This window comes from Saccopteryx bilineata, chromosome 9 (assembly GCF_036850765.1).
Source record: "Saccopteryx bilineata isolate mSacBil1 chromosome 9, mSacBil1_pri_phased_curated, whole genome shotgun sequence".
Classification (NCBI taxonomy): Eukaryota; Metazoa; Chordata; class Mammalia; order Chiroptera; family Emballonuridae; genus Saccopteryx; species Saccopteryx bilineata.
The window spans coordinates 60,839,599-60,864,010 of record NC_089498.1 but is presented as its reverse complement, the minus strand read 5'-3'; the positions used below and the strand labels follow the sequence as shown (position 1 = coordinate 60,864,010).

Genomic DNA, 24,412 nt, shown 5'->3' with positions numbered 1-24,412 from the left:
GAAATCTGGGCAGTGTCCTGAACTTGTCACACTCTCTCTGCACCCAATTCAAACCAGGCACAAAATCTTGCCAATTTTCTCTGCATTTAGTTTAATCTTGCTTGTCCTCTCCACTCCTGCCCCAAGTCAGTTCAGTTCTTTTTTAAAATTTTTATTGTTTACTTTATTGTGTTGACACAGTTTCAAGCGTCCCACTCAATATAGCACCCTGCATTGTGCCCCGTATGCCCCCTGCAAAGTCTCTTCCATATGCTCCTCACCCCCTAACTAGACCCCCTTTCCCTCTGGCTATTGCTACCCTGTTGTCTGTATGTATCCTCATGGGGTATTTGAGCTCCTGCATAGTTGTAAGTATAATGTTGTCATAATTTATCCCACCTGTGTCTGTCAATTTATTTCCACTTGCCTCCTCTCTTAATGGTCTGGCTCATGTTTCTTCATAAAGCTCTAGGCCAGTTATTAATACCAGCCCAGTGACTTTCCTGATCAACCTAGGAGCATGTGGTATTTTTCACAAAAGAGGAAGATTATCTCTATGACTTTGGACTTCGCTTATTGAACCCCCTGAACAGTAAGTTTTGGTTTTTCAAAAACATGGTATTTTAAAATGTTGATATAGGAGAAAAATTTAGTATAACTTTTGTTTGCTTCTCGTAGAGAGAAAATATAGTAAGTTAAAATTTAGAATCATAAGGCCTATATCCCCTTCCTGCATTTCAACATCTCTCTAATTTTTATAAGGCTGATTATTAGATAAATTAATGAATCGGAACTCTATTCTTTTCATTTCCTTCTGGCTAAATAAAGGCAGGAGAAGAAGCAAGGGATTAGTATGATATCTAAATTACTTGGACAAGCCTTGGGGCTCTGCTTGATATTCCTGTCCCTGTGTTTTCTCTCCAAATACAGGATTTCCATGATTTTGAACAGAAATTTCACATGTAGAAAGTATCGCAGGGAGTATTGGACAGGAGACTTGGCATTTTTTTCCCCGTGTTTGAGATTTGGATCAGAAAGAGCACTGGTCTTGTTCCACAGATTCGTTGCCTTCTTGTTATTTTAGCCAAAGTCTTTCTCTCTAAAACCTTTCTATAATGTTTGCTTCTGAGAGTCCTGCAAAGTAGGTCACCATGTCTTCTGCCTGGAAAGGGGGACCCTGACGTGCAGAAAGGCTGGTGCCCAGCAGGCATGAAAGCCGACACTTCAATCCTTCTTCGGGACTATGAACTGATACAGCATTCTGCTTTGGTCACTAATGTTTAGTTCTCTTGCACATGTGCATGACGCTTCTCGATGGAATGTATAAGAGAGGCATTCTGGTGAGTTGGAAGCAGGCAGATGTCCACCCGGTACTGAGCCCTGGCTAGGACCACTCACAAATTGTGTGACCTTACGCCAGTGCTTCACCTCTCTGAGCCTCAGTTTCCTTGTCTGTGAAACGAGAGTCATCACCTGCTTTACAGGGTAGTGGGGTTTTCTCATAATGTATATGAATTTCCAAGTATGGTGTTTAGGTAAATGCCTCATTTGAATTTTTCTTGAATATTCTTTCTTTTTAAATTTTGTTTTAAAAATTATTTTTATTTGTTACTTACAGTTGATGTATTATATTAGTTTCATGTGTACAGCCCTGTGATTAGATATTTATATAGCTTATGATCACCACCATAAATCCAGTACCTGAATCTTCTCAATCATCTCTCATTTGTTTCAAATTCAAGCCTACAGCCTTCAGTGTGGTACTTGATGGAAAACATTAACCTAAGCTGTAGAGACAATAATTAGCTTTAACTCCTTTTAATAACTTCATCGTCAGGATGGTGTAGGCTGTGTGAATGCCGAGGATGGGAGCGTTGGAGGGTGATGTGTGGTTAGCGGTTCAGAGCACTAGGCAACAGCTAAGATCAGCGATGGCTGAGAACCTTGCAAAACAATTTTAAAGCATAAGCTATTGTTTAATAAACTTACCTGCTCTACTGCAGTCAGTATTCTTTAAGTTTTGATTGTGGTTACAAAGGACAGGTTTGCTGCTTTCCTAGATTCAATTCTATGTCTGGACGAGACAGAAAGGAGGGTTGAGACAGAGAATACCTGCTTTCCAAAACGTCATTCTGTAGTTCAGGAGTTTGGGTGAGGTTTTTGTTTTCTTCTGTAAGCTATCATTCTGCAAACTTTTATTTGATTCTTCTTGCATGCAAGAAACAGTGTTAACTTAGCAAGGGGTCAAAAAGCTCAAAATGGAGGTGATAGAAGGCGTTTCACAATACAAGTCAGAGTGTGCTTGTCCCGTGGTACAGGAAAGTATACACAGGTACTACCGAGGTGATAGAAGGCGTTTCACGACACAAGTCAGAGTGTGCTTGTTCCGTGGTACAGGAAAGTGTACACAGGTACTACCGAGGTGATAGAAGGCGTTTCACGACACAAGTCAGAGTGTGCTTGTCCCGTGGTACAGGAAAGTATACACAGGTACTACCGAGGTGATAGAAGGCGTTTCACGACACAAGTCAGAGTGTGCTTGTTCCGTGGTACAGGAAAGTGTACACAGGTACTACCGAGGTGATAGAAGGCGTTTCACGACACAAGTCAGAGTGTGCTTGTCCCGTGGTACAGGAAAGTATACACAGGTACTACCGAGGTGATAGAAGGCGTTTCACGACACAAGTCAGAGTGTGCTTGTCCCGTGGTACAGGAAAGTATACACAGGTACTACCGAGGTGATAGAAGGCATTTCACGACACAAGTCAGAGTGTGCTTGTTCCGTGGTACAGGAAAGTATACACAGGTACTACCGAGGTGATAGAAGGCGTTTCACGATACAAGTCAGAGTGTGCTTGTTCTGTGATACAGGAAAAGTATACTCAGGTACTACTGTAGGTGTCCCCAGGGCCTCACGACCAACACTTATTCACAAAACAATGAGCATTATTGGTCAGATTCTTCCTTGGAAAGCTGTACATTCTTGGAAAAATTATTCAGGCTTCTCCTTGGGTCCACCTGCTAAGTAATGAGCTTATAAGGCAGAAGCACAGCACCTTAAAGTGGTGGTGGGATTCAGCCGGTTCTCACTGGTTCAGCAGAATCGATACCTAATTTCTGATTCGGTGAATCGGTTATTAAAATGCCACTTGTTATCAGGGTTCTCTCTAAGGTGGATGCCTGGACAGTCACTCATGTGGAAATCACAAGTTTACATTCCTTACTCTTTTTTTTTTAAAACATTCATCTGCACAACAGCGTATTCTAAGCGCCTGTAGTAATGTTCATTCCGTCCATAGGTGAAAATACTGGGTGGAACTATGTTTGTAATATTTATTTATTCATTTCATAAAACTCATTATACCTTTGATGCAATACTCTATTTTAATTCCCTCACGTTTGTTACTTCAGTAAACAAACATATAAAGTAAAGAGAAAAAGTGCCAAACAACCAGAGGGTGACAAGCTGTCATCGGAAAGATCTTAAATAACAGTTTTATTGTTTTTTGTCAGGTATTATTTAATATTTTTTCATTAGTATTTTAAAACTCTCTCTTATAACATAATCTAGTTTTGGGTACCTTTTATTATTCTTATTTAACTATTAAATGCATGAAATAATGAGCTACCTTCTGGTATATAGTTTTTTTATACTTAAAACAGTCACTGGCCTGACCTGTGGTGGCACAGTGGATAAAGCGTCGACCTGGAAATGCTGAGGTCGCCGGTTCAAAACCCTGGGCTTTCCTGGTCAAGGCACATATGGGAGTTGATGCTTCTAGCTCCTCCCCCCTGTCTCTCTTTCCTCTCTCTCTCTGTCTCTCTCTCTCTCTCTCCTCTCTAAAAATTAATAAATAAAAATTAAAAAAAAAACAGTCACTAAGCAGGAACCGGTTGTTAAATTATTTTAATCCCACCACTGCCTTAAATTCATAGCTCATCCTCCCCCACTCCACATTTTATTATTGAGCACCTATTTTGTTCCAAGCCCTGTGATAAATTTTGGAAGAATAATTCTGCCTAAAAAGAGGTCACAGACTTTCCTTTAACTGGAAATTGTGTTTTCCAACCTAGCCATCTATCTTCCCAGCTCACCTCGACTCCGAAGAACACTGAGCTGGTTTCAGATATCACAACTGTCCCGCAGTGGTTAAAAATCGTCACCAATGAGTTTACACAGAGGAGTGTATGCTATGGGCCGAAAAAGTAGCTTAAAAGATTCTGGGAAATGCTTTTTAGAACTCAAACAGGTCCAGAGGTTCTCTATTCTTCTCTACATACTGCCCCAAACCTGTAGTGACATATGTTTGGATGTCTGAGTTCTGCAAATTAGAAACACCCTCTGTTCTATTCCTCATATCATAAAAAAGATGAGGGTTGGATGGTACTGCCCCATGTTGGGGCTTCCTTTGAAAGCCTGGTGGGACAGGGGACCAGCCAGGGCTCTGGACAGTTCATCTGGCTTGTAAGAGTATTCTTTGCTGCAATTCATGGAGAGGGTTGGGGAACTTGGCAGGGAGAAGTTTGAAAACATTTTGATTATTTCGTTTCTAGAATATTTCTTAATGTTAAGTACCTGTAACTGAATAGTTTATGTCTTCTTAAGGGAAATACCAAATCTGCTATTTTGGGCAAGAATGTGGTATCAGGAAATATCAGCCTTTGGGTGTCTTGGTAGTGGGTGATCAAGAGGAGATGTTTGTTCATTTGTAGAAAAAGAGTTTCTTTTAGGGCCAGTTACTTAAAACATTTGAAGTATGGTCATAGATTGCTTGGGAATGCCCACACTGGACAGGTGTTGACATAAGAAAGGAAGCATGAGAGGGACCGTTGAAGAGAAAAGGCATGGTGTAACTGGCAGGATTCGAACCTGCGTGGGGAAACCACGTTGGATTTCAACTCTGTGGTTCTTCTGTGGTCTGTCTGGATCCAGTGTGAACCTTCCTGGCCACAGCCACCCGCAATACACGTGGAGTGGTTCCACACAGGTCTGGGACCCCCTGCCCAACTGAAGGATCAGGTTTTCCTCTCATCTGATCACTCATCTCTCTTAACTGCACTTGGGCTGCAGGGAAGCGGCCGTCTCTCTGACTCTGCTGCTTCCTCGTACCAACCGCCATGGAGCCCAGCATCAGGCAGCGTGCCGGGCTCGCATCTTACCTTTTTCCAGTCCTGGGATACGGCAGTGGCAATGGCTCTGGGGCCAGACAGACCTCTGTTCCAATCCTTCGTCATCCCTGATGTGTGTGATCTTGCAGAGTGTTCCTTAACCTCTCTGGAAATAGGAGCCTTAACAATTCACTCCCTAAGGTTTTATGAGATTAAAATCAAAGAATGTATGGGCGCATTCCTCCAACTAAGAAAATAGAAGTGTGATAACTTACTCCAGAAGGTTTAATGAGGTTAAAATGAAAGCATATGTAGGCCCTTCTTAACTGTAGTTATGAGTGAAATCCTTCCAAATCCCCTGTACGACAAGTGCCATCTCTGTTCTCCGTATGAGGTGGCAGGTGGAGCTAAGTTCCTGGTCCAAGGCCACAGAGCTAAAACCAGCCAGAACCAGGATCGAAAACCAGTTCCATCTTGCCTCCAGATCTACATTCTCTCCCCACCCCGCCAACCATGTGTGACAAAGCTTACGTTTTTATTTTCAGTCAAAGTCCGCTTTGTCAAGTTCTGTGCCTTGTGAGTGTGCCCGGCCACGTGTTCTAGTTTTCACTTGTCACCTGCTTGATTCTGGACATTCTGGTCTTACCTTGGCCTGAACCAAAGAAGCTGGGAGGTGATGAAAGAATACCTCCAAATAGCAGCCACGTCTTGTGAAACACAAAATCCAACTTATCAGAAATTTTGAACAATTGCTGAGGCGTGTATGATAAACTAGTATCACACTGATGAAGAGTAATTGTGTGACTGGAGACAAGTTGCTGTATTCTCCAGGCCTCAGTTTGTCAAATGAGAAGTTTACAAAATCTCAAATCTCTTTCCCAGTGCCAAAATCTCTGTATTAGTTCAGATCTTTCACTACTGTTGTTTTTCTTAGCTGGAAAGAGAAGAATTTCCTTGAAATCATATTTTAATCAGAAAATAAGATACAACAATTTTGCTTGCAATCATTTTAGTATAAAGTCATATGCTGTTTATTATGATTCTCATTCAAGCTTTCTCTCATACTATGCTCCTATGATTGATGAATTGATTTCTCAGATGTGTGTTAAATTTCCTTTCTCACATAACGCAGCTTTGGGAAAATCAAATGGAGCCTTAATTAGTTCACAAAACGCAACTTGAACTCAAATTTTAGAAATGTACAGAACTGGCCCTGGCTGGTTGGCTCAGTGGTAGAGCACCAGCCTGGTGTATGGATGTCCCAGGTTCAATTCCTGGTCAGGGCCCACAGGAAAAGCGCCATCTGCTTCTCCATCTCTCCCCCTCTCAATTCTCTCTCTTTCTCTCTACCTTCCTCTCCTGAGGCCATGGCTCAATTGGAGCAAATTGTTCCTAGGCACTGAGGATGGCTCCCCGGCCTTTGCCTCAGGAACTAAGAAGGGTTCTGTTGCTGAGCAATGGAGCAATGCTCCAGATGGGCAGAGCATTGCCCCCTAGTGGACTTGCCAGGTGGATTGCAGTCAGGGCTTATATGGGAGTCTGTCTCTGTCTCCTCTCCTCTCACTGAATTAAAAAAAAAAGAGAGAAAAATAATGTATAGAACATACAAAATCCATTTACCGTTAAATATTCCCAACTTTTTATTTAACTTCTGAATGACTCACATTTCAAGAGTTGATGTCCCCTGCCCTGCCGTGTCAGCATCCACTTCGGTAGTCTCCAGGGGACAAATCTCCATTATGCCATAGACACAGTAGCCATCCCAACAGGACACTCCTATCTGAAGACCCAGAGGGCTGGTGCCAAATTTTTGTTGCCTTCTAACAACTTGACTTGCTTTCTTAATTACAAACAAAAACAAAAACAACAAAAAAATAATAGTGAAACAAGAACATAATTACCATATAATTTTTCCAGTTTCTTTTTTTTTTTTTTTGTATTTTTCTGAAGCTGGAAACGGGGAGAGACAGTCAGACAGACTCCCGCATGCGCCCGACCAGGATCCACCCAGCACGCCCACCAGGGGCGACGCTCTGCCCCTCCGGGCGTTGCTCTGCCGCAACCAGAGCCACTCTAGCACCTGGGGCAGAGGCCAAGGAGCCATCCCCAGCGCCCGGGCCATCTTTGCTCCAATGGAGCCTTGGCTGCAGGAGGGGAAGAGAGAGACAGAGAGGAAGGGGGGGTGGAGAAGCAAATGGGCGCTTCTCCCATGTGCCCTGGCGGGGAATCGAACCGGGTCCCCCGCATGCCAGGCCGACACTCTACCGCTGATCCAACTGGCCAGGGCATTTTTCCAGTTTCTTAAAGATAATTTTATTGAACATAACTTTTATGGGAAGGAGACATTTTTTTATGTGGAGATAAATTAAAAACACCCAACTTTGGGATTTTATTTTTAAAATATTTTCCGGGAAAAGCAGACTTAATATACAAGACTTGGCAAAACACTAGCCATTATTATCTAAAAGATAAATGATAAGTAAGAACATAAAATAATACCATTAATAAGAAGACAAACAATACAAATAAATAATATAGGTAATAAATACCCATAAGTAATAATACAAGAATAAACGTGCATACTTACAACTGTGAAACTCCTTTTGCTCACCCCTGTATGTGTTTTTTGCTCACCCCTGTATGTGTTTTTCCTGTCATTGTCATTTCAACAAAATGAATTTTTAGTCTCCCAAGAAAGCTTCTACTGTAGTGCAGTTATTATGAGACGCTGGGATCCAGGATGAGTAAGACCATCTTCACCTTCCAGGAAGACAACAACTACCTATGGCCGTGATGGCGAACCTTTTATAAAAACCACCCCCTTTTGCAGTGCTGGTCAACCTGGTCCCTCCCGCCCACTAGTGGGAGTTCCAGCTTTCATAGTGGGTGAGTAGCGAAGCAACCAAACAGCACCATGATTGGCCCACCATGAAAGCTGGAACTCCCACTAGTGGGCGGGAGGGACCAGATTGACCAGCACTGCAAAAGTGGGTGGTTTTTATAAAAAGGTTCGCCATCACGGACCTATGGGGTGGTACATGCAAACTACCATAATACAGTGTAGTGAGCTGCACTATGTTACAGACAAGTGAGCAATAAATTTTTCCTGAAGAAGGCAGAATGGATCACAGAGGAGGTAACACTGGGTTTCAAAAGATAAGTAGGCATGTGACAAGTTTTGCATGTTTAGGTGCTTAAAAAAGAACCTGAAAGGGACGATTCACCCAAAGGGTGAATTACCTTTAGTAGGTAATATGCTAAGTAATAATTAATATTAATAGTCATTATCTCTTATAAGATGTTTACTTGCTAGACACAAGTCCTATCTCATTTAATTTTCACACTTACCCTAAGAGGTAGGTACTATTATCATCTTCCCCATTTTATAGACATGCTGAAGCACAGAGAGTTCATGTAACTGGTTTAAGGTCTCATGGCAAGTAGCTGATCTGAATCAAACCCCTGCAGTCTAATTCCAGACCCATCTCTCAGCTGCCATGTCCTAAAAGCATTCTTGCTATTTCTTGGTACAGCTAATGTTAAGGAGGTAAAGGAGAGAAACTTGTCAGTCATAAGTTGATCAGCGGGTAGATAATGAACTAGTGCTAAACAAGAATAAAATTGCAGTAGTAAAAGCTAATGAAAAAATAGATTTAAAAGAACTGTACTTGCAGCTAACCTGGTTGCTAGAAAATAACTTCCTAGTAGTGGTTTGTGAATGCCCCATTCACAAAGAGCAGGTTGTATTGATGTGAATAACAACTGCTGTTGTAAAGATATTCTGGCAAAGTATTCTGGGTCATCAGGCCCAGAGACTAACTGCAAGACTGTCCATTTCACTGTTTAACCAGAAGTTCACTTTTGCAAAAAGGAGCCAAGACAAAGAAAAAGAGAGGTCATTCATAATTACGTGTGGATATTTCCATTTCAGTATACTTTCCATTGCAAAACAGATCTTCTCAGAAGTGACTTTTCATTGGAAAACATTGATAAATCCATGTAGTTGAAAGAGGGTGGCATTTGGGGACTGGAGGCTGGGTTAGTATAGGCTCCAATATAGCATACTGAGTAGCTTGGGCAGCTGTTCCATATCCTGACTGTGCATAACATGGCCTGGCACATACTAGACCAGGGGTCAGGAACCTATGGCTCCCCAGCCAGATGTGGCTCTTTTGATGGCTGCATCTGGCTCGCAGACAAATCTTTAATAAAAAAACAATAACGTTAAAAATATAAAACATTCTCATGTATTACAATCTATTCATTTCCTACCGCTCATGTTCATGGTTGCGGATGGCTGGAGCAAGTCACAGCTGTCCTCCGGGACAACACCAAATTTTTATTGGATAATGCGTAACACATACGGGTCGATGTATGGCTCTCACAGAATTACATTTTAAAATATGTGGCATTCATGGCTCTCTCAGCCTAAAAGGTTCCCGACCCCTGTACTAGGCCCTCAATAAAGGGTCAGCATTATACTTTATTTAAGTCGCCTATGAAGCAAAAATAGATGGATTTCAATTATGTCTCATTTTTTAAAACGTGTCTCTAGGGAACTTCCGTCAATATTATCTTGACCATTGGATATTGATGGAAACAAGAAGTAGGATTAGCACATTCTTGTCGAAAAAGAAAATAGTTTTGAAATGTGACTCATGTTTAAGACTATGAACTTGAATCCAATGAAAAGTGTTTTTCTTTTGATTGAAAAAGAAATTCAACAAAGTATGTTCCGTTCTTTGTCTTGACCAAGTATCTGCGTCTAATAGGGGGAAACAGTCAAATTTGAGAGAAATTGAGAAAGAGCTGATGTCTTAGAAGGAATAATTAGGAGGAACAATTTTATATAATAGAGTTTTTCATTTGTTTGTTTTGCAGTGTTTTGTTTATGTCAGGGGACCAAGCCATTTAGCCAATGTGCTCTTTTTATAGTCTCAGGAGTCAGAGTTGATTTGAGAAGCCCTGTTTTATATAAAAATATGATGATAAAGGTTTTAATCAAGAGCCTACAAGCTGATGTCAGGGTGAAGAACAGAGAATACAATGAAGTTCAACTCCCAGAGACCAACAGTTACTTCTACTCTTGATTTGTCCAGCTTACTTTGTGGGATACCACTGTTCACCCATTCAATAAACAATGAACAGGTCACTTTGAGTTAGATTATTTGAAATCTTGATGAAATCAAAAGAAAAGAAAATAAAGACAAGTTTTAAAAGTGAGACAAGAGGGTATTCATTCTATATCCAGTACAACATTCAATAAAATAATAAATTGATTCCCAATGTCTTCTGGAAATAGAGGGGGGAAAGTCAGGTAGAGCATACAAGTGGGAGAGGAAATTACTTGCAATAATCACAAACTTTAACATGAAATATATTTGGCCCAAAACAATCTGCAATGGCTCATATAAAAAATCTGAGGTGATACTATTTTAGGTATGGTATTTAAATACTACGTTCAAGATCAGACTACAGTTTTGAGATAGTCACACTATAGATATCTATATTCTAGCATACTTTCTTAGGCATCCTAACTTGTTTGAAATTTATTTGTATTTTTGGTATTGTTTTAACCAATAACAATTTTTTTTCCTAAAAATTGCTGCTGTTAAATAGGCTTTCCCTAAAAAAATGTCCCTGCAGTCCCAAAGGGAAAACACTTGCTTACTGAGCTTCTAGCTAATGTAAATCAAAGTAGTGTGCTACTCATAATGTTAACAGTAGAATCTGAGTGTATTTATAAACTTGTGATGATGCAGATCTGCGTCCCTCTAATAATTTAGATCTACAAACGAATCTAACATCAAGGAGAACCAAACAGGAATCGGGCACGTTCTTGTATCTCATGAACATTTTGAATGAGACAGGAGCATGTGCTTTAGCAAAAAAGCGAATCTATTACAAAAGTCCAGACTATAATTATTTGCTAAATGATGAATTTGACAAAAAAATAAAGTCAGTATACATTACTTTTAAATGCATAGGGAAGGAAGAAGAATACCAGTTACTGGACTATTTTCTCTAGTTGTCTAATGTTACATAAGCAGCACTCTTTTAAATCAAACGATGAGAAATGGAAAAAGCAAAAGCAAAAAAGAAAAAAAGTTACACATGGTCATTGTACCCTAACTCGACTATTAGGACCACTATTCACATGTGCAGGTATTTCTTTTAAAAATATTTCAATTGTGAAGTCTAACATACATACAGAAAAGCACATAAAACTTCTATTTACAGTTTAGCAAGTAGTTAAAAGTGATTGCCAATTTAACCACACCCAGGACGAGAAATGAAACATTGCTGGGCGCTCCCTACATCCACCTATCCCTTCTCTGACCCTCACTAAAGTCACCACTTTTTTTGACTTTATGGTAGCCAATGCCTTGCTCTTCTTGACAAATTTACCACTACACTATTGTCACCTGTCTAGGTACTACTAAACCATGAACTTTTTAAAATTAAAAAAAAAATTAATTATAGTTCACATATATTATATTAGCTTCAGGTGTGATTCAACCTTTATGTACTTTATGAAGTAATATCATAATAAATCTAGTAACCATCTGTTAGTGTCTGTAGTATTTACAATATTAATAACTATACTCCTTATGCATTACCTCCCCATGACTTATTTTAGAACTGGAAGTTTGTACTTTTTAATCTCTTTCTCCTGCTCTGCCCATCCTCATACTCCTTCCCTGGGCAACCATCAATTTGTTCTAGGGATCTATTAGTTTGTTTCTTAGACCATGTACTTTTTTAACTGTTTTTCTTTACATAAATATACTTATACTGTGTTTTCTTTTATACCTTGCTTTAAAATTTTTTTAATATTATGCTTGTAAAAATTAATTCTGTTTTTGTATAAAGCTGTAGTTTAATTTTCATTATTGTAAAAAAAATTGCTACATGTATCTATTATCTATGTATCTATCTATTAATGAGCATTTGAGTTAAAGATTTTACAAGTAATATTTGGATATGTGCCCTAATGTGAATATCCTTGTATTTCTTCAGGGTATATACCTATGATTGTAATAGGTGGTCATAAGTATTGGTTTTAATTGTAACAATTTTCTATTTATTTAATCGTAACAATTTTCAAAATTGCTTCTATTATTTCATAGTCATGATAATCATCCTGTTATCAGACAAAACTACCTTCCATTGTGACTGAATTTTATAGCCTGGTCTTTGGTAATAAATTCACTCCTCCATTACCTAATTTTTTAATGAAAGTAATAAAAAGCTTAAAACATAGAATTTATAGCAGAGATAAAATTTCATGAGTTATGTCCTCTTATCTAGACAGAGAAGTCAGTTTGTTGTCACCGTAGATGTTGAAACTAATACATTTAAAATAATTTTTAGAGTGACGTCATGGAAATGGCGCCGTGAGCAGCGCGTCCGACAGCTCTCCCCTAAATCACAACAAATTTATCAACTAGAAACAGAAAAATTTATCCTCGGAGCATTCCGGAGTTCCACACAAACTGATAGCGAAAGGACTGTTATCACTTGAATCTGAGAGACGAGGGTGTGGAGGAAGCTACCGCAGGGGCATTCATTCAAGCCGCGAGGTTGCGCGCCTGTGGTGAGTCAGCCCACACTCGGGAGCTGCGAGCAGCCGCAAGCCACCGCCGCGAGCCGCCGCCGTGAGCCGCCACCACGAGCCGCCGCCGCGAGCAGCCGAGCAGCCGCGGGCGCGCGCCCGGTCCGGTTGCAGAGCGAGCACCGCTAACGTTCCCAGCGGCCCGCGCACTGCGAGTGAGAGTCGCCAGCCACCGGTGCCCGGAGCACCCCATTTGCGTGCGTGCCCTGGGCATTCCACGCGCCCAGAGCGCCCTACTGGCCCGCACACCCAGGGTGCCCCATTATCCTGTGCCTGGTGCGATCCAGCCGCCAGCGGCAGGGCGAGCGGGAAAGGCACCAGGGTGGTCTTCCCTACTTGGGAGATTCTCTCCGTGGGCGGGGCACCTCACCCAGCCATTCAAGCTAACAATCAAGCATTGGGGGAGGGGCGCGCGCAGGCAGCCTAAAATACCTTCGGGAGCACAGCTGCGACCCAATCACTGAAATTAGCTTAACCCATGAAATCTGTGTACCCTCGGTTCTAATTGATAAGATCTCTCTCAGTTCAGCGACCCAAGACAAGAGGCGTGATATTTTTTAGTGCCTCTCGCTAAAGGGGCGGGGGCAACTTCTGATTGATAGAGCCTCCATATTCAGGGATAAACGCTAACAAGAAGGACTTGGCAGATAATAAGATCTATACTACACTAGTCGCAAGCAGAGACTAGTGCCTCTTCTTCCCAGCAAAAACAGGCTACAAAGTGTGGAAAGCCTGGGTTGAGAGGTCCAACTGAATGATAGGCGCTGAACAGTCACCTTGACAACAATTGACTCCCACCCCCGCCTGATTACACTGGAGGCCCTGACTACCAGAGCCTTTCCCAAAGCCTTGCACTGAGTGGGGATAGAGTGGGGATTTCCCAGCTCTTTGAGCCTCTTACTCCCCAGGCAGAAGCAGTTGCAGCCTTATAGCTGGATCACCAGGCTGCTAATTCAGAAAGGGGGACTAGGAGAGAGAATCCAGGAAAGCAAACTCTCTCATCGTTGGACCCTGCAAACGCCAACAAGCCTTGACTACCAGCAAGACTAAAGCCAATTATAGGACATTGCCATAGAATCCCATCAACTGCAAATCCCTACCTAAGTGTGACACAGGGGCAGAGCCTGGGGTACAGAGTCACCGACCAGGAAGAGGGAGAGAAAAGAAAAAGGAAGAAGTTAACCTCTCAAAATCAAGAAAAATCCACAGACTTTACAACTTGTTCCACTAATTTTTTTTTGTTGTTGTTGTTGTTGTTTGTTTCTTCTATCTTATTGCCTTTATTTCCTCCATCTCGGTCCTTCTATTCTCTGCCCATCTTATGCTTCCCTTTTCTTGAACTACACTACCCATGAGTGTTACATTTTATTTCTCTTCTTCATCCTCACCCTTCTTTAAGGTTATACTCCAAAACACTTAACTCTCACTCTCTCCTCTTTTGATTTTTTTTGTTTGTTTTGCTTTATTTTGTTTTTTTTTCTTTTCCTTTTTATTTCTTCCTTCGTTTTTCTCTTTTTCTTATTTTTTCCTTTCTATTCGTTTTTTCTTCTCTCATTGTACTTTCCTCCCATTCAATCCTCAATCACGAACAAATTAGTTAATTTGGGACTCAAGGCTTTTTTTGGCTTTATTTTTCTTATTTGCTTTTGTTTTTATTTTTTTCTTGTTTGTTTATTTTTGTGGCATTTTGGGTCCTCCCAACCCAAGGTCTCCATTGTATTTAGTCTTCGCTCCACTTAATACAACAGATTTTTACTTATTATTTTTATTTTTCTCTTTTTTATTATTCTTTTTTGGTCCTTTTTTCTGGTTCCCTCTTATCCCTCTCATTATATCTCTTAGTTGACCATCACTTACAAGCAAATCATCTTATGCTTGTCTAAGATTTTCTTCCTTTTTTTTTTTTTTTGCATTTAATAGGTCCCTACTCCCTTTTTTTTTGCCCCTTGAACTCTTCACCCCAAATCAGGCCCTCCATTATAGGCACGATATTTCCCTGAGGAGGGGAGAGGAGGGAAAGAGAAGAAAGAAAAAAGGGGGAAATAATAAATTATTACTGTTTTTTTTGTGGGGTGTTTTACCTTTTTTTTTTTTTTTTTTTTACTTTTTACTCTTTATTAATTCTAATTAGTGCTATCAACAAGACCACCCTCAGATGCCGATAAGAAAGAGGAAATCGAATATTATGGATACAAAAGAAAGAGAGGTAACACAAATAGATGTGGAAAAATCTATGGAGAAAAGACTTAACATATTGGAAGCCTTAGAGCTAAATGACAGAGAATTTAAAATAGAAATCTTAAAAATACTCAGAGATATACAAGAAAACACAGAAAGGCAATATAGGGAGATCAGAAAACAACTCAATGAACACAAAGAATATATTACCAAGGAAATTGAAACTATAAAAACAAATCAAACAGAAATGAAAAACTCAATTCACGAGCTGAAAAACGAGGTAACAAGCTTAGCTAACAGAACAGCCCAGATTGAAGATAGGATTAGTGAAATAGAAGACAAACAACTGGAGGCACAACAGAGAGAAGAAGAAAGAGACTCAAAAATAATAAAAAATGAGAAAGCCCTACAGGAATTGTCTGACTCCATCAGAAAGAATAACATAAGAATAATAGGTATATCAGAGGGAGAAGAGAAAGAAAATGGAATGGAGAATATACTCAAACAAATAATAGACGAGAACTTCCCAAGCCTGTGGAAGGAACTAAAGCCTCAAATTCAAGAAGCAAACAGAACACCGAGTTTTCTTAACCCCAACAAACCCACTCCAAGGCACATCATAATAAAGATGACACAAACCAATGACAAAGAAAAAATTCTCAAGGCAGCCAGGGAAAAGAAGAGTACAACATATAAAGGAAGGCCTATTAGATTATCATCAGATTTCTCAGCAGAAACTCTACAAGCTAGAAGAGAGTGGACCCCAATATTTAAAGCCCTGAAAGAGAGGAACTTTCAGCCAAGAATACTATACCCATCAAAGCTATCCTTCAAGTATGAAGGAGATATAAAAACATTCACAAATACAGAAAAGATGAGAGAATTTATCAACAGAAAGCCCCCACTCCAGGAAATACTAAAGGGGGTTTTCCAACCAGATTCAAAGAACAAAAGAAAACAACACCACAAGTAACAGCTCCACCAAGAACACAATAAAACCAAACTTAAACTGTGACAACAAAGGAAAAAAAGGGGGGAGAGGTTGGAGATTCACAGTAGCAAAGGACGATGAAGTGCAGAAATACTTATAAGATAGGGTACTACAATGAATATGGTAGGTACCCTTTTCATTACTTAATGGTAACCACCCTTAAAAAAACCACCACAAAAACACTTGACTTAAAAAAGGTAGCAACAGAGGAAAGAAGTATGGAAGACAAACAAACAAAAACAAATGATAGAAAAACAAAAGAGAAGAATCAAACTAGATACAAAACTAACAGAAAGCAATTTATAAAATGGCAGTAGGGAACCCACAAGTGTCAATAATTACATTAAATGTAAATGGATTAAACTTACCAATAAAAAGACACAGAGTAGCAGAATGGATTAAAAAAGAAAATCCAACTATATGCTGCCTACAAGAAACACATCTAAGCAACAAGGATAAAAACAAATTCAAAGTGAAAGGCTGGAAAACAATACTCCAAGCAAACAACACCCAAAAAAAAGCAGGTGTAGCAATACTCATATCTAATAATGCTGACTACAAGACAGAAAAAGTACTCAGAGACAAAAATGGTCATTTCATAATGATTAAGGGGAAGTTGAATCAAGAAGACATAACAATCCTTAATATATATGCACCAAACCAAGGAGCACCAAAATATATAAGACAGCTACTTATTGACCTTAAAACAAAAACTAACAAAAATACAATCATACTTGGTGACCTCAATACACTGCTGACGGCTCTAGATCGGTCATCCAAACAGAGAATCAATAAAGATATAGTGGCCTTAAATGAAATACTAGAACACCTGGATATGATAGACATCTACAGGACACTTCATCCCAAAGCGACAGAGTATACATTTTTCTCTAGTGTACATGGAACATTCTCAAGAATTGACCATATGTTGGGCCACAAAGACAATATCAGCAAATTTAGAGAAATTGAAATTGTACCAAGCATATTTTCTGATCATAAAGCCTTGAAACTAGAATTCAACTGCAAAAAAGAGGGGGAAAAACCCACAAAAATGTGGAAACTAAACAACATACTTCTAAAAAATGAATGGGTCAAAGAAGAAATAAGCGCAGAGATCAAAAGATATATACAGACAAATGAAAATGAAAAGACGACATATCAGAATCTCTGGGATGCAGCAAAAGCAGTAATAAGAGGAAAGTTCATATCACTTCAGGCCTATATGAACAAACAAGAGAGAGCCGAAGTAAACCACTTAACTTCACACCTTAAGGAACTAGAAAAAGAAGAACAAAGACAACCCAAAACCAGCTGAAGAAAGGAGATAATAAAAATCAGAGCAGAAATAAATGAAATAGAGAACAGAAAAACTATAGAAAAAATCAATAAAACAAGGAGCTGGTTCTTTGAAAAGATCAACAAAATTGACAAACCCTTAGCAAGACTCACCAAGGAAAAAAGACACAGGCCTCAAATAAATAAAATCCAAAATGAAAGAGGAGAGATCACCACAGACATCATAGATATACAAAGAATTATTGTAGAATACTATGAAAAATTATATGCCACCAAATACAACAATCTAGAAGAAATGGATAAATTCCTAGAACAATACAACCTTCCTAGACTGAGTCATGAAGAAGCAGAAAGCCTAAATAGACCAATCAGCAGGGAGGAAATAGAAAAAACTATTAAAAACCTCCCCAAAAATAAAAGTCCAGGCCCAGATGGTTATACTAGTGAATTCTATCAAACATTCAAAGAAGACTTGGTTCCTATTCTACTCAAAGTCTTCCAAAAAATTGAGGAAGAAGCAATACTTCCAAACACATTTTATGAGGCCAACATAACCCTCATACCAAAACCTGGCAAGGATGGCACAAAGAAAGAAAACTACAGACCAATATCTCTAATGAATACAGATGCTAAAATACTAAACAAAATACTGGCAAACCGAATACAACAACATATTAAAAAAATAATACATCATGATCAAGTGGGATTCATCCCAGATTCTCAAGGATGGTTCAACATACGCAAAACGGTTAACGTAATACACCATATCAACAAAACAAAGAACAAAAACCACATGATCTTATCAATAGATGCAGAAAAGGCTTTTGATAAAATACAACACAATTTTATGTTTAAGATTCTCAACAAAATGGGTATAGAAGGAAAATACCTCAACATGATAAAGGCCATATATGATAAACCATCAGCCAACATCCTATTAAACGGCATAAAACTGAGGACTTTCTACCTTAAATCAGGAACAAGACAGGGTTGTCCACTCTCTCCACTCTTATTCAACGTGGTGCTAGAAGTTCTGGCCAGAGCAATCAGACAAGACAAAGAAATAAAAGGCATCCATATCGGAAAAGAAGAAGTAAAGCTATCACTTTTTGCTGATGATATGATCCTATACATCGAAAACCCGAAGGACTCCACAAAAAGATTATTAGAAACAATAAACCAATACAGTAAGGTCGCAGGATACAAAATTAACATACAAAAGTCCATAGCCTTTCTATATGCCAACAATGAAATATTAGAAAACGAACTCAAACAAATAATCCCCTTCACGATTGCAACAAAAAAAATAAAATACCTAGGAATAAACATAACAAAGAACGTAAAGGACCTATATAATGAAAATTACAAAGCATTGTTAAGGGAAATCGAAAAAGATACAATGAGATGGAAAAATATTCCTTGTTCTTGGATAGGAAGAATAAATATAATCAAAATGGCCATATTACCCAAAGCAATATACAAATTTAATGCAATTCCCATCAAAATCCCTATGAGATTTTTTAAAGAAATGGAACAAAAAATCATCAGATTTATATGGAACTATAAAAAACCTCGAATAGCCAAAACAATCCTAAGGAAAAAGAATGAAGCTGGGGGCATTACAATACCTGACTTTAAACTATATTATAGGGCCACGATAATCAAAACAGCATGGTATTGGCAGAAAAATAGACACTCAGACCAATAGAACAGAATAGAAAGCCCAGAAATAAAACCACATATATATGGTCAAATAATCTTTGATAAAGGGGCCAACAACACACAATGGAGAAAAGAAAGCCTCTTCAACAAATGGTGTTGGGAAAACTGGAAAGCCACATGCAAAAGAATGAAACTCGACTACAGCCTGTCCCCGTGTACTAAAATTAATTCAAAATGGATCAAAGACCTAAATATAAGACCTGAAACAATAAAGTACATAGAAGAAGACATAGGTACTAAAATCATGGACCTGGGTTTTAAAGAACATTTTATGAACTTGACTCCAATGGCAAGAGAAGTGAAGGCAAAGATAAATGAATGGGACTACATCAGAATAAAAAGTTTTTGCTCAGCAAGAGAAACTGATATCAAAATAAACAGACAGCCAACTAAATGGGAAATGATATTTTCAAACAACAGCTCAGATAAGGGCCTAATATCCAAAATTTACAAAGAACTCATAAAACTCAACAACAAACAAACAAACAATCCAATAAAAAAATGGGAAGAAGACATGAACAGACACTTCTCCCAGGAAGAGATACAAATGGCCAACAGATATATGAAAAGATGCTCAGCTTCATTAGTTATTAGAGAAATGCAAATCAAAACTACAATGAGATACCACCTCACTACTGTTAGATTAGCTATTATCAACAAGACGGGTAATAGCAAATGTTGGAGAGGCTGTGGAGAAAAAGGAACCCTCATTCACTGTTGGTGGGACTGTAAAGTAGTACAACCATTATGGAGGAAAGTATGGTGGTTCCTCAAAAAACTGCAAATAGAACTACCTTATGACCCAGCAATCCCTCTACTGGGTATATACCCCAAAATCTCAGAAACATTGATACGTGAAGACACATGTAGCCCCATATTCATTGCAGCACTGTTCACAGTGGCCAAGACATGGAAACAACCAAAAAGCCCTTCAATAGAAGACTGGATAAAGAAGATGTGGCACATATACACTATGGAATACTACTCAGCCATAAGAAATGATGACATCAGATCATTTACAGCAAAATGGTGGGATCTTGATAACATTATAAGGAGTGAAATAAGTAAATCAGAAAAAAACAAGAACTACATGATTCCATACATTGGTGGAACATAAAAATGAGACTAAGAGACATGGACAAGAGTGTGGTGGTTACCAAGGGTGGGGGGGGAGGGAGGACATGGGAGGGAGGGAGGGAGAGAGTTAGGGGGAGGGAGAGGGGCACAGAGAACTAGTTAGAGGGTGGTGGAGGACAATCTGACTTTGGGCGAGGGGTATGCAACATAATTTAATGACAAAATAACCTAGACATGTTTTCTTTGAATATATGTACCCTGATTTATTAATGTCATCCCATTACCATTAATAAAAATTTATTAAAAAAAAAATTTTTAGGGATATTTTTACTGAGTTATATTTAACATGCAACATTGTATAAGTTTAAAGTGTACAACATATGTATTGAAATGATACATTTATACTGTAACAAGATTGCCATAAAAGGGTTACCTAACACCTGTATTGGGACACATAATTACTATTTTTTCTGGAGTTGAGAACAACTAAAATCTAGTCTCTTAGTAAGTTTAATGTTTATAATAGTTTTGTGGGGTTTTGTTCTTTGTTTTTTGGTCTATAATCACTATACTATTATATGTGTTAGGTCTCCAGGACTTATCTACTAGTTACAAGTATGTACAAACAACAGTTCTCCCATTCTCCCTCCACCCCCACCCCCTGCCCCAAGAATTTTTGTTTTTAAAAGTGTCATGAATGTTTGCCCTGCCAGGAAAATCCTAGAATTCAGTTTAACCCTTTTGTGTAGTTTTAGCTATACAATTTTGTGATAAAATAAATTAAAATGTCATATTTTCCAAAGTCCACTCTTCGACATCTCTTTCCTGACTTCTCTGAAAGTGATTTTAGAGTTTCTCCATGCATGTTCCCTGTCCTTCAACTTCATATACTGCCTCACTATCTAATAAAACCTTTTAATGTGCTTTGACCCAGGAACCAAGGTTGCTAAGAGACCACCTGTGCTGAATGCACTTTGCTCTAGCAAGAGCAGACAGAGAAAACCAAAGAGCAGTGTGATCACTACAACCTGGGATAAAGTCAGGTGAGCAGTGGGTTTCTACTCTTCAGTCCTTACAGGTTGTCTGGTCTGTCCCTCACTTCCTCTGCTTGAGTCTCTCTTTTACTGCTGTTGAAGAAAACTGAAGGTATCTCTCAGGGTACAAAGAAAGGAGACACAATCTGGAGGCTGAGATTATAGGAGAGAAAGCCACTTTACAAATCCAGGCTTTATTCTCTTCCCTCTTGTTTCTGTAACATAGGCAAAAGGAATTGTTGAATGTAGGGTAAATTCTAGGTGTTTTCTAATGTTTGTTGTGTAATTTGGGCCACATTTTCCCTTTCTTTAAAAATTAGGCTAGTTGCCTGACCGGGCGGTTGCGCAGTGGATGGAGCGTTGGACTGGGATGCTGAGGACTCAGGTTCAGGACCCCGAGGTCGCCAGCTTGGGCGAGGGCTCATCTGGTTTGAGCAAAAAAAGCTCACCAGCTTGAGCCCAACGTCGCTGGCTCAAGCAAGGGGTTACTTGGTCTGCTGAAGGCCCGCGGTCAAGGCACATAAAAAACAACAACAAATAAACAAAAAAAAATGAGGCTAGTTATTAGAGAAATTAATCAAGATTGCTAAAAGAGGGAGAAAATGACACTTGTATAAATATCATCTATCTCCCCCCTCCTTAAAATTTAACTCACCTTTTTGAGTTTTGAGTGAAAATTGCACTACCCCAATCTTGCCACTTTTATTTTTTATTCGTTTGAGAGAGGAGAGAGAGAGAGGGAGACACAAAGGGGTAGGGGCGGAGCAGGAAGCATCAGCTCCCCTATGTGCCTTGACGGGGTAAACCCAGGGTCTGAACCGGAACCTCAGTGTTCCAGGTTTTCGCTTTATCCACTGTGCCACCACAGGTCAGGCCAATCTTGCCGCTTTTAAAGAGGACGGATTTTCATTTTAGGTTGAGTGTAAATAAGGGAGTTTGATGTAAGCATTTGAAAATTGCTTATTTAACCTTGCCTTGCTGCAAAAGGAGTTAAGAATGGTTCTTAACTCCCTAGGTGACTGACATTTTGTAAAATCTTCCAACAGTATGCTAAATTAACTACAAATTAATACTTTTACAAATTTAATTATGTTTTAAAATTCCACTATTTTAAAACAGTTAGATTATCATTGAAATGTGGAGGAAATTAAATGATTGATGTCTTATTAAGTGGCCAGAATATGAGAGAGAAGATTTTGAGGAAAAATCAATAAAATTAAAAGTTCTTTTGTTTTTAAATTAAAAAAATTTTTTTTATTTATTCATTTTAGAGAGGAGAGGGAGAGAGAGAGAGAAAGAGAGAGAGGAGAGACAGAGAGAGAGAAGGGGGGAGGAGCTGGAAGCATCAACTCCCATATGTGCCTTGACCAGGCAAACCCAGGGTTTCAAACCGGCAACCTCAGCATTTCCAGGTCGACGCTTTATCCACTGCGCCACCACAGGTCAGGCCTAAATTTTTTTAATTAAAAAGATTCACCTGCTTTTTCCATATTTTCAAATTTTCATTTCCTGGTAATACCTACTGTATTATAGGTTGGCAGAATGGCATCAGTTGATGCCATTGTAAAATAATGCCAATGATTTAGCAGATAAGACTTTAGATGACTTAGCAGATAGGATTGTAGATAACTTTGCAGATAAGATTTCATTAATACTGATAACATAGAAAAAGAATAGTTATTCTGATAGTTCTTTGACCTGTTTCTTTTCTTTTTAAAAATATTTATTTTTCAATTACAGTTGACATATACTGTTATATTAGTTTTAGATGTATAGCAGTGATTAGACATTTATATACTTTACAAAGAGGTTGAGCTGTTTCTTTGAGAAAGAAAACAAACTTGGCATGTAGAAAAATCTATGATTATAAAATCTAAAGTGGCCAAAATGAGTGGATGAAAAATATTTTAATTCATTAGGAGTAAAACATTTTAGTTCATTGGTTAGTTATAAATATGTTGAGTTTTGCCTAAAAAATGTTTCCTCATCACTATTTCTTCAAAGTGAAAATATTAGATTGAGTTTTAAAAATCAGAATTATAAATTTATTCATTTGAGGATACTTTTCTCTTTTCCCCCTAGGAAGCGGGAGCATTCTAGCTATGACATGTAAAAACTGGGTATTAATTTCCACTGCCACCCCTACAAGTCTGGAAGATGAAATTGTGGGAAGACTTCTAAAAATTTTGCTTGTTATCTTTGTTGACTTCATGTCTATTATATATGTTGTTGTAACTTCTTAGAAAGCTGACTTCCTTTACTTTATAGATAAATTTTATATTAAATTCCCATGAATAAAAGTTTGTAGTTTAATGTGTTGAGTGATTTTAATTTGATGACATCTCCAATTATTTTAGAAGCCAATAGGACATTACAATAAAAACAATATTGTCTACTGTTTAGTACTTTATGGTTTATACAACATTTTCATGAATTGAAGTGGAATTTCCCCCCCCAAATCAATACTACTGAGTCATAAAACTTTCTGATTTTTAACATGATTTTTGTTTGGTAAACTGACTAAAATTTGTTGGTGAAATTATTAATAAAGTTGATTGTTTTAAGGGTGCATACCTATGTAAAATTTTATATGATTCTATTTTTAACATATAATCATCTTTTCATACAATATATCAATAGTTTATTCTTTTTTTTTTTTTTTTTTTTTTTGTATTTTTCTGAAGTTGGAAACGGGAGGCAGTCAGACTCCCGCATGCGCCTGACCGGGATCCACCAGGCATGCCCACCAGGGGGCGATGCTCTGCCCATCTGGGGCATTGCTCTGTTGCTACCAGAGCCATTTGCCTGAGGCAGGGGCCGTGGAGCCATCCCCAGCGCCCGGGCCATCCTTGCTCCAGTGGAGCCTTGGCTGCAGGAGGGGAAGAGAGAGACAGAGAGGAAGGAGAGGGGGAGGGATGGAGAAGCAGATGGGTACTTCTCCTGTGTGCCCTGGCCGGGAATCAAACCCAGAACTCCTGCACACCAGGCCGACGCTCTACTACTGAGCCAATCGGCCAGGACAATAGTTTATTCTTTTTTTCACTTCCTAGTTATGGTCTCAAGCAGCATAATTTTTCTAAAATTCAGTTTCTTTTTTTTTTTTGTTGTTGTTGAGAGGAAGAAAAATAATAAGGCAGTCTCCCACATGGGTCCCTACCGGGATCCACCCGGCAACCCCTGTCTGGGGCTGATGCTCAAATACCAAGTTATTTTTATAGCACCTGAGGCTGACGCACACAGACCAACTGTATCCTCAGCACTTTTAGCTGCTGGCTGTGGGAGGGGAAGAAGGAGAGAAGGGGGAGAAGAGTGGGGAGAGAAGCAGATGGTTGCTTTTCCTGTGTGCCCTGACTGGGAATTGAACTCAGGACGTACATACACTGAAATGACACTCTAGCCTCTGAGTCACTG

At 39.0% G+C, this 24,412-nt stretch overlaps 1 protein-coding gene across 1 annotated transcript; it reads left to right on the top strand.

Moving 5' to 3' along the window:
• The first annotated feature begins 460 nt into the window (after window positions 1–460).
• MRLN (myoregulin) lies at window positions 461–23,441 on the top strand. The gene is made up of 3 exons (XM_066243739.1): window positions 461–571; window positions 20,902–21,010; window positions 23,084–23,441. Exon 3 carries the CDS (start codon window positions 23,104–23,106, stop codon window positions 23,242–23,244), a length of 141 nt encoding a protein of 46 aa, XP_066099836.1. The 5' UTR covers window positions 461–571; window positions 20,902–21,010; window positions 23,084–23,103; the 3' UTR covers window positions 23,245–23,441.
• The last annotated feature ends 971 nt before the right edge of the window (window positions 23,442–24,412 follow it).